The following is a 10,954-nucleotide window of genomic DNA, read 5'->3' as shown; positions in this document are numbered from 1 at the left end:
CCCCTGTTACCTAGCAGTAAAATAGGTACCTGGGTGTTAGTCAGCTATCACGGGCTGCTTCCTGGGGGGGCTTCCTGCTTCCGCGGGGACACTAAAGCCCCGAAATCATCTCAAGATAATTGTAACCATTTACAATATCCATTTTGTATGGCTAACTATTGCAAATCAATGTTAGTAATTGGTGTCAGAATTTCCGATAATTGATTTAGGAATTGGTTCATAATGATAAAAAATGTTTGGCTTATTTTTATTACGAAAGAATATAAAGTAATACATGACCTCAGAAAATTTCACTTCACCAACTGAGTCCTCTGAGTTAAATTACCTAATTTCCTATATTCATTGAAGACTCCATTATGGCAGAGAACCTAATTATTTTGCCTGCCTTCATGAGGCAAAAGTGATTCAATTTATTACATCTCTCAAATTAATCAGATGAAAAACAACAAAATTAGACAGCAGATAAAATGTCAGTTCTAAGTGGACACGTAATTAATGCTGGAAGTTAGTAGTGAGCAGCAAGACTGGAACACTGGGTCTCCTCGAGTGTTACAAGGAGGCAACAATAGTCATGCTACGCTGGGTCCCCACGATACAAGAGGGAAGGAGGCAGCAGTAACAATGCCACGCTGGTTCCCCCATGAGTTTATACAAGGGGGAAAGAGGCCTCAGTAGCAATGCCACACTGGTTACTACGGTTCCTCATCATCTTGATGTAGCCTTCATCACCCAGAGTTGTGCCCCAAGAGTTCTTCACCAGCCAGTAGTCAGTTCCGTCCTCCGTAGTGCCATAACCCACAACCAGAACACCGTGGCCAAGATTCGTTGAACTACATTCTGGCTCGTCATAAACACCTGTAATATATATATTCATCCTTCAATAATACAATATTTAACAAATTATTTGTTCAGAAACACATAATTCCTACAAAATAAATGAGATTCCGAATTTAAAGGCATTAAATTAAATGGAAGAATAAATACTGTTACAACGTGGGAATTGTCGATATGGTGAGTGAGACGCGCCACCCCATTGACATGATTGTGTGTATACGTGGACACACACAGTGTGTGTGAACATGACACTTTCTGGTAGAAAACATGATGAATACTTAACGCACTATGAGAAAGAAAGTATGATATATATTCAAAGACTTTAGAAAACACAGCAGATCTAAGAAAGACCTGAGAATCGTTGAACAATAAAGGTCTCATACAATAAAAACAATTGATATACACACATGATGCACATTTCACGTTTATATGAGCATGCAGAAATATACTGATCACCTTCAGTAAAATGTGATCTATGTATACATTTACAATAAAAAAAACTTACCATGATGGTAAAACTGGATTGACCCGTGTGAGGCATCAATGGCAACAGATACTGGTCCAACTGTGGCAACAGCTTTCTTCAGTGCATCTTCACTTCCCTCGCGAATATGAACAAAGCCAGTCACTTTAGCACCAGATTCTTGTTGTTTATATTGACATTTCCCTTCCTAAGAGTAAGGTTACAATATTATTATGTACAAAAATATGAAAAACACATATGTACATTATATATAAATGTGTAATATTTGCTTATGTTATAGGCAAATATGTTATGCAAATGCTTATCATTCTATCTGTTAAAAAGTTTAAAACCAGTTTTAAATATGTAAAATATAATTATCATTAAATGTGTATTTACCTTGATATATGGATAAAAATCTTCAGTGTCAATCACAAAAAAGCAAATATTACGAACTCTGTTGACCAAACCACACACAGACTGCAATATTTGCGGACTCCTCATCAGCTAATATTACAAACTACTCACCGTTTAAAAGTTCAAGACCACATCCCAGGTAAAATATAATAATCATGAAACGTGTATTTACCTTCTTCTTGTAAGGATAAGAATCTTCAGTGTCAATCCCACCATTGTCCTCAATGTACTTGAAGGCAGCGGTCATCAGTCCACCGTCACAGCCACCATTGCCGTACTTGGTGGAACAGTCAATCAAGTTCTGCTCAGAAAGGCTCACCAGCTTACCCGTCTGGCGGAAGTGTTGACCTTCCAGTGACCCGGTCTGTGGACCACACAAACATTACTTTGTAAAACATCATCAAAACTTGTAAGTTCTTTATATGATCATTATTAATATATGAGAAAATGTTAATATTTGCTCATATATCAATATTTTTATATAATAATAATAAAACCATTACAAATGAACTTCCAAAATGTCATTAATGTTCTATATTAATAATTATAAATAGGAATCATTAGATTAAGAATTACATTACAAACAAAATAAGTTAGATGATAATACTCACAGCTGAGAAGGCCCAGCATGATCCACATTTTCCTTGGTCTTTTACTGGGGTGACTGCTCCCTTCTTTCTCCAGTCAACAGTCTTGGGAAGGATAACATCATCTTCCGGCTCAATGTATGTGGAACCATTGTACATGCTGTTTAATCTGTATCTTTCGGTGTGGTTCGTATGGAAACCTGCCATTGTTGACAAAAACTCCGTCTGAAGCTGCAAGAAATATTACATCACGTAAGTCACTGGGCAATAAGGGTTATTTAACAAATGAGTTTTGTTGTTCTGAGTGGAATCAGGATGCAGACAATACACAATTAGAAATCATTAACGTGATGCATCAACCAAAAAAATCAGTAGGAACCATGAGGAGAGGTTCGAATCCTCTGAAAACCAGATGATTCAGTTTAATCCCAGGTTGCAATGATTTTGACCATGTTCCGGTGCCTAGAGCGTGCCTGTGAGGATCCATCGCATAGGATAGAATCCTCTTCATTGAGGATTCTATCTTCAATCCTACTGATTTTTTCATGCAAATGTTTACTCGTTAGAGGTTCATCCTACTTACCATGTCACCAAACTTGTTCATCCTGAGCCTGTATGACTTGTGTCCTTTTGCATACAGCTTATTGTGTGCAGCAATCTTGAGTCTATTTTCCATATAGATGTTCATGCGGAACGAGTCTTCAACATCAGTGGCGTATTTCTTGTCATGTTCAATCTAAAAAAATAATTTTTGATTATTACACCATTTCTTCTCCCAATATCGGGAGGCAAGATAGTTGATTTTAAGAATATATGAAGTTAAATATATGAAGATGTAATACAGTTGTTACAAGCACAATAATTTTTCAGATAAATACATCAGCAACGGCTTTTAATGACATAAACAATGACAAGAAGTTGGCAAGGAACGCTTTAGTTCACCACTAGTAGCATCCATCACCCCTGACTTTACTGACTGCACTCAATAAATCTCTTCACCGACCTCGACACTGAAGTGACCAGTGATACCAGCGAATTTGAAGTCAAAACAAATATAACTTCTTTATTTGCAATAGTCTTTACATGAAACCTGGTACGCTGTCATATTGTTCGCTCATTAATTTTTAACCTAATGTAAAATGATGGCAACTGTTACACTATTATCCCCTAAAACATGTTAAAGCTTTCTTCTTAAAGAACTCTTAAAAATAATTAATGTTGGTAACGTTCTTACCTTAAATGTCTCCCACTCTTCCTGCACAACAGAAGAGTAAGGTACTGCAGATATTGCGGCAAGAGCGGCCACCAACACTGATGCTGCCAAGTACTTCATCTAGTGGGAAAGAAAAAATAAGTATCATAATAGTAACAATTTCAATAATAATTAACATCACTTTAGTCTCATAACAGACTGATGCGACTGTAACACGTTGGAAATGACAGAACAATTTTCAAAGACTTTCACAAGTGAATAGTAATTTTCACAAGTGAATAGTAATCTAGAACCAAAAATATTAATAATTTTTTTCAACAGAAGCACGTTTTCTAATTTTCGATTTTGTTTTGAATGCAATTTGATGTTAAACAATTGTAATTATTATTATAATTGCTATGATATAGACCATAAATCAGTATCATAATTTAAATGTGAGAACATAAATCCCATTAATGATAATACTCAATGTGTTATTGAGTATTAACATGTTAATACTCAATCCTCCACTTACCTTGCCTGGAATTCTGGCCGACGTTGATTGAATGACTAACACTGCTGCTCGATAATGACAAACATATACACTTAGTGAGGACGCGCAGGCGGGGCAGAGGTGAGATGGATCAGGGTCAGAGGTGAGCAACTGAAAAATGGTGTTTCTCGCTCTTTGAAACCTTCGCAGAATTTATTGCTCTCGTGGCGTTAGTTTTGCTGCTGGACTTTGAATACGTTCTAATTTATCAATATATTTTTTCTCAATATGGAATGTAATATTCTTGTACAGGATGGTACAATATGTAGTGGGTATACTCTTTAGTTGTACGCTGTTAAATGGTTTACTAGTGACTGTAGTAGAGAATGGTTCACTAATGTATGGTACACTAGTGAATGTACAAGAGAATGGTTCACTAATGAATGGTACACTAGTGAATGGTACCCAAGTGAATGGTACCCAATTGTATTCTATACTGTAGAATAGTACAATAGTGAAAGGTATCCAAGTGAATGGTATCCAATTGAATGGTACACTGTAGAAGCGTACACTAGTGAATGATTTTCTCAGTTCCAACCAAGAAACAAAAAATAATAGCGGTACCCAGTAAAGGAAAAAATATTGGTGGTACCCAGTGAAGGAAAAATAAAAGTGACACCCAGATAAAGAAAAATAATATATTAACACTAATATAAGTATATAATAGCGGTTCCCACTAATAAAAGTGTAACGTCTATTGTGGGAAAGTTACATAAATCGATAATTGCAAATACAACTCAGTCTTCATCTATAAAAACATAAATTAATAAATGATTAGCAACATGGTTTTACTAATTACCGTTCATGTTTAAAAAATTTGCTATCATTTTATTCCAGCACAGTCGAGGCAGTTGATAGTGGTAAGTGGTTGATAGTAGTGATGTTGTGTACCTTAACTTTAGCAAAGTTTTTGATACAGTGCCACATGAAAGACTAATTAAAAAGATAGAGACTCATGGTGTTGGGGTGCTATATTAAGTTGGAATAGGGTATAGCTATACCAAAGGAAACAGAGAGTTAAGTTTCCACTCACCAGAAAGGGAAAATGTTATTTAAAACAAAAGGATCAATGCATGAATGTTCGTAATAAGGCGAATAGGACACTGGGATTTATTAATCGAAGCGTTAGTAACAAGTCACCTGGTGTGGTTCTTAAGCTATATCTTAAGAACATAAGAACATAAGAACAAAGGCAACTGCAGAAGGCATATTGGCCCATACGAGGCAGCTCCTATTTATAACCACCCAATCCTACTCATATACATGTCCAACCCATGCTTGAAACAATCGAGGGACCCCACCTCCACAATAAGAACATAAGAACAAAGGCAACTGCAGAAGGCTTATTGGCCCATACGAGGCAGCTCCTATTTATAACCACCCAATCCCACTCATATACTTGTCCAACCCGCGCTTGAAACAATCGAGGGACCCCACCTCCACAATGTTACGCGGTAATTGGTTCCACAAATCAACAACCTGTTACTGAACCAGTATTTACCAAGTTTTTCCTAAATCTAAACTTATCCAAAAAGGCGAAGAGTTAGGGGTGACATTCCAGTCGGTCAGGTGAAGTCACAGTGAGAGGTTGTGTTAACCGGAGCTCCTGAGTGTTGTTATATTATCATTGCAATATGGAAGTTGTAGTTAAGGACCTGGTGACTCTAGTGGGAGCCCTGAGGACAGAGTTGGACTTTCTGCGGGAGGAGGTGCGTCAGCTGAAAGAACAACGAGAAGTAACGAAGGAGGAGACCAGTAGTAAAGGGACCTCGTCTTGGAGAGTTGTGAAAGACAGGGGTCTTAAGAAGACTTTGATAAAGCCGCCTTCAAACGCCATAGCAACTTCTAATTCATTTGACGTTTGGAGGACGAGTGCTGTGGAGAGACTGTGGATCGCGCAAAAGGGAAAGCAACGAAGAGAAAGGAAGCGCAGGCCCCTCAGAAAGTAAAGGAAGTACCTAAGCAAACATTAGTTGTGGGAGATTCCCAGATAAGGTATTTGGATAGAACGTTTTGTGCTAGAGATAGGGGGAACAGGTTAAGGGTTTGCTATCCCGGAGCTGGCATTGGTGATATTATAAACAACATGAATGATATTATGGCTGGTAATGGGAACAATCCCATTATTTGCATTAGCGTGGGAGGAAATGATGTTGGTCGAGTTAGGAGTGAGGAACTGATTCAGAGGTATAAAACAGCCATAGAGTTAGTTAGGAGCAAGGGAGGAATCCCGATCATATGTGGCATTCTTCCAAGAAAGGGAGTGGGAAATGAATGGATATCGAGGGCACTTGGTGTCAATTGCCGGCTGGAAAGATATTGCAAATCAAATGCAATATCTTTCATAGACAACTGGGAACACTTCTATGGAAGAAATGAAATGTATGCTCGTGATGGGTGCATCTATCGAGAGCTGGGGTTGTTGCTGTTGCGAACTCGTTAGAAGAAGTGGTTAGAGGTGTTTGTTTGGGTTTAAACTGTTAGTAGATAGAGGTATGGGAATTGATTTGGAGGAAGGAGGTAATAAAAGTATGTGTTTGTGGGAGAAAGGAATTGGCAAAACGATCAGGGAAAGAGAAGGTCCGCAAAATAACAATTCACTTAGGGTATATTACACTAACAGTAGAAGTCTAAGAAATAAAATTAACGAATTAAATGCTCTTGTCTGCACAGAAAGAATAGATATTATTGCACTTACCGAAACGTGGATGAATGTAGAAAATAGAGAACTATTAGCTGAATATCAAATATATGGATTTAAACTATTTCACACAGATAGATATATTAGACGAGGAGGTGGAGTAGCGCATATATGTTAGGGACAATTTGAAATGTAGTCTCAAAGAGGGAATCAAAACAGAGCCACACACAGAAACTATTTGGATTGAATTAAACGAAAAAGCTAATAATATTATAATAGGAGTAATATATAGGCCACCAAATTTAGACAGAATGGAAGCAAAGCATCTATGGGATGAAATATCTAGAGCATCTAGATCTAACAGTATTTATGTCATGGGTGACTTAATTTTAGCGGAATAAACTGGTTGAACAAAACAGGGAATAGTGAAGCAGAAGATTTTCTAGAATTAATTGACGATTGCTTTCTTACGCAACACATTAAGGAACCAACACGGGAAAATAATATTTTAGATTTAGTGTTAACTAACAGGGAAACGCCAAATTAATGACATCGAAATAGGGAGTGAGCTAGGGAGCAGTGATCACAAAGAAATCAGTAATTTAGCATAGAATGGAATAGACCAGTAGGAGAAAATTCTGTTAAAGTGCCAGATTTTCGAAAAGCTGATTTTAATAGCCTAAGAAATTTTTTGGGTCAAATTGATTGGAAAGTCCTTGGGGTATGGGGTGGGGGCCGGTCTTGGAGCGAGACATGAACCCAGCGATAGGTTTGTAACACTGTAAAAGTGTTTGGTTTAGGTTAATACATACATAGAGTACATGAGTCACAGACAAGGATCGGAGAGGCGCCAGTTGTCTGCCTGAGATCTCACACCTCTAACCGTTAATGACCCCAAGTGACCTGAGGTCAGATCATGATAATTTCACCTTGCTTCCGCTAAGCGTATAATTGGAGCCGGTAGCCTTCAAACATGCCGACGTTTAAGGAGTGGCTTGGTAGTGCCGGAGGCTATCTACTTGTGGGCGGAGTTAGCTACTAGGTTCCCTCAATATAAACTCGGAGAGCTATCCAGCAGAAAGCATTAACAGACAGAGCAGCAGACGAGAACAGAGAAGACGTCCCTAACAGGGAGGCTGTCGGCCGGCAGGGGGCGAGACAGTCTCTGTCAAGCTACAGACCCCCCCCCCCCTCCTCTATTTCAACTTAGACTCAGTCCTCGGTGAGTTGAACATTTAGGTGACTTGGTTGTGTGTTACATATGTTGTGTGATGATCAGGGGCAGTCAAGTTGTAGGGTTCTCGAATTCTTGGATGATGACTCACTTTGCATATTAAACTGGAACATTTTAATTGAATTGCTAAATTATGATACTTCATGTGAAATATAATTATGAATTTATTATTTAAATTGTGTTTAACTTTGTTCCCTAGAGATTTTGAGTGGAGATGAGAAAGCCTCTGTAGTTACTGGTTTCATGGTTTAGAATGAGTACATGATAAAGATGGGACCATACTAATAATGATCTCATGATAACATCTTTGGTGAATATTGTGATACAGACAAGTTCCATTCCTTGTCTTGTATGTAATGATCATGAATGGATGGTGGCAGCATTTCGTCTTCTACTATCTACTCTTCTACTTCTACTATCTACTCTTCTACTTCTACTATCTACTCTTCTCCTTCTACCTATCTACACCTCCCCCTCCACCCCTCTCTAAACTCTCACTTTCAACTAATGACCCTCCCTCGCTCCTCCGACCTCTCTGCCTCTCACCCCAAACCCTCACTAATTACTTCACTATTAATTTCTTTCCTTTCGTTTTCTCTTATACGTTTGTGGCAATGATTATGTATTCTAGAGTTCTCTCTGGAGTTTCTGGTAACTGATCAAGTGACGGCGCCTTGTAGGTCTAGCACCTAGGTAGTCGAATACCTAGGTACAAGGTGTTGAACGAGAGAGGTTGCCTTAGGAACTCTGGAGGGTGCTTTAGAATAGTTAGCTAACTGGGGACGGGATAACGGACTAGAGAGAGCTGTTTCCCCCGGCCTCGTTAGTTAACTGGGGGGTGGAATAATGGACAAGATAGAGCTATTTCCCCCACCCCCCGTTACAATGTTGGCAGCGGTGTTGAACAATGTTGTAGGTAGTTGGTGTTATTTTAACATTGTTCAGTCCCACGTGTCTTTTGCCGCTCAGGCGCTATCAGGGAGATCTTGACAGGTGTTTTACTTTCGCGATTTAGCGAGTTTTTTCAGGCTAGGAGATGGTGATTCTCTGGTGTTGTGTTTAGTGATTTTGTGAGTTTTGTGGTATTCAGGGAATGTTCACCAGAACTTGCGTGTGTAGTGATTTATGTTAGTAATAAGATTTGGCGATTTGGGAACTTAGCGGTGTTGGTAGTGCAGGTCAGCTGAGTGTGACAGGTGACCTCGCATGTCCCACGGGGACACCCAGCCACCGCTGGTCTCCAGGTCAGTGGGGAGTGGCAGGTGTAGTTAAGTAGTTTAAGTGTGGTTCTGCTCAGATTATTGCGATCGACTGTTTTACTCCATTTGAACGCAATAACCCGAGGTGTACTGGTATTGTACAGCATGCTAGTGGGGACTAGTGTGTCAGTTGACTCACGTCTAGGGACGCCTGGCGTTTGAAGTCTGGTCACAGGGGTGGCAACAGTTTGGAGTTGTTTACCGGCGGAGATGCTAGGGAAACACTCTGGGTCACGTAGGTGGCTGTAGGTTAAGGGTGGGAGTAACGGTTAATTATGTACTTAAGATTAGGAAAGGTATAGTTAAGTTTAGGCTAGTGTTTTGTCTATTAGTTTTGATTTTTTTTGTGACAAGTTAAAAGTAGTGATGACCTTATTCTCTCTTCTCTAACTTTCCTCTGTTACTGTCTTATGTTCCACCAAGTCAGTATCATTCAGAGTTAATTGGATTATTTAAAAAAAAATTTAAGTGTAGTTGTTGCCAGGAGGAGAGCGGTATAACTGGACTGTGTAAACCCTATACAAACTACAGGGTCACACAACAGCATGGAACACGGGTATTGTCGCCTTTATGTTCAATTCACAGGTGGGAGCCAGAGGAGAGGCGCGACGCATATACAGAAGAGGGAGACGGCTGCTGTGTACCACACTCAGGGGCGTTTATCACCACCACCACGACCAGCCCACTACCTGGAGGTCATGGCTCCACACCATCACCACCCCAGGGGACCCCAAGATGCAGCCCTCTCGGTCGGTCAACATTGGTCTACCCATTGGACCCCAAGACGGACGGACCCCAGCGGACCCCCAGTGGACCCCAGGTCGTTCTGCAGACGACCCCAGACGACCCAGTAAAAATGGAAGAGGAGCAACAACGACTCCAGTCTGTCCCACCAACATCGGTCTACCCAGGATGGACCCCAGGACGGACGGACCCCAATGGACCCCAGGTCGCTTGTCAAAGACCCATGGGAGGAGAAGAGAGAAGAAAGAAGAGAGAAGAAGGAAGAGAGAAGAAAGAAGAAGAAGAAGAAGATAAGACAAGCTGAGTGAGACACGATGCCTCGTGTCCCTTGCTGGTGTCAGCATCATTGCAGGGAGCGTAATTGCAAGACAGGATCGTTTGCCTTAACTGGCCGCCCCTCCTGCAAGCATGTTGCTCTGTTGAGTGATTCATCCTGTGTCGTGCGGACTTGATGTGGCTGTCAGAAGTAGCTCTCTGAAGGAGGCGTGCTGGAGCAACAGGGAGGAAGAAGAGTAGGATGGGATTTCTACTGTTGGCAACTATATGAAGGTCTCGAAACTTGTAGTCCCTATAGCTGTGAAGAACCCCAATATACGTCTCTCATGGTGACTGACGTAGGGCCAATTACAGATCAGCTGGGACAACCGAATTCCACGGTCCTGTGCGCAGTTCAAGTAGTAACGGCTTTCGGGTTGACCAAGGGTTGTTGTGCGTTAACGACGGAGAAGCGACGGAGGCAGTTGTGTTGAAGAAATGTGGTACAGGATTATCTACAAGACCAAGCAGTGACGTCGCCCAGCCAGAGACAATGGACGTCTGTCTACATATTTCATTTTTTAGAGTAGGATGATGTATATTTGTTTAGCTAGGATGTATTCTTTTCGTTAATAAAGTTGTCGCACACAGCTAGCTTGCTTTAGCAGTGTTGCAAAAACTTTATTTTCGGGGAGAAGGGGAGATGTAACACTGTAAAAGTGTTTGGTTTAGGTTAATACATACATAGAGTACATGAGTCACAGACAAGGATCGG

General features: G+C 40.3%; 1 protein-coding gene across 1 annotated transcript; it reads right to left on the bottom strand.

Annotated features, from left to right (window-relative positions):
* Positions 1–286: 286 nt before the first annotated feature.
* Positions 287–3,634, bottom strand: LOC138352281 (procathepsin L-like). The gene is made up of 6 exons (XM_069304656.1): positions 3,536–3,634; positions 2,885–3,037; positions 2,326–2,532; positions 1,887–2,078; positions 1,340–1,505; positions 287–855 (listed from the first exon to the last, which is right to left on the bottom strand). The coding sequence occupies exons 1-6, from the start codon at positions 3,632–3,634 to the stop codon at positions 647–649; spliced, it is 1,026 nt and encodes a 341-aa protein (XP_069160757.1). The 3' UTR covers positions 287–646.
* Between the last annotated feature and the right edge of the window lie 7,320 nt (positions 3,635–10,954).

This window comes from Procambarus clarkii, chromosome 53 (genome assembly GCF_040958095.1).
Source record: "Procambarus clarkii isolate CNS0578487 chromosome 53, FALCON_Pclarkii_2.0, whole genome shotgun sequence".
NCBI classification, from domain to species: Eukaryota; Metazoa; Arthropoda; class Malacostraca; order Decapoda; family Cambaridae; genus Procambarus; species Procambarus clarkii.
The sequence above is the reverse complement of the archived record's forward strand: the minus strand, read 5'-3'. Positions and strand labels throughout refer to the sequence as shown.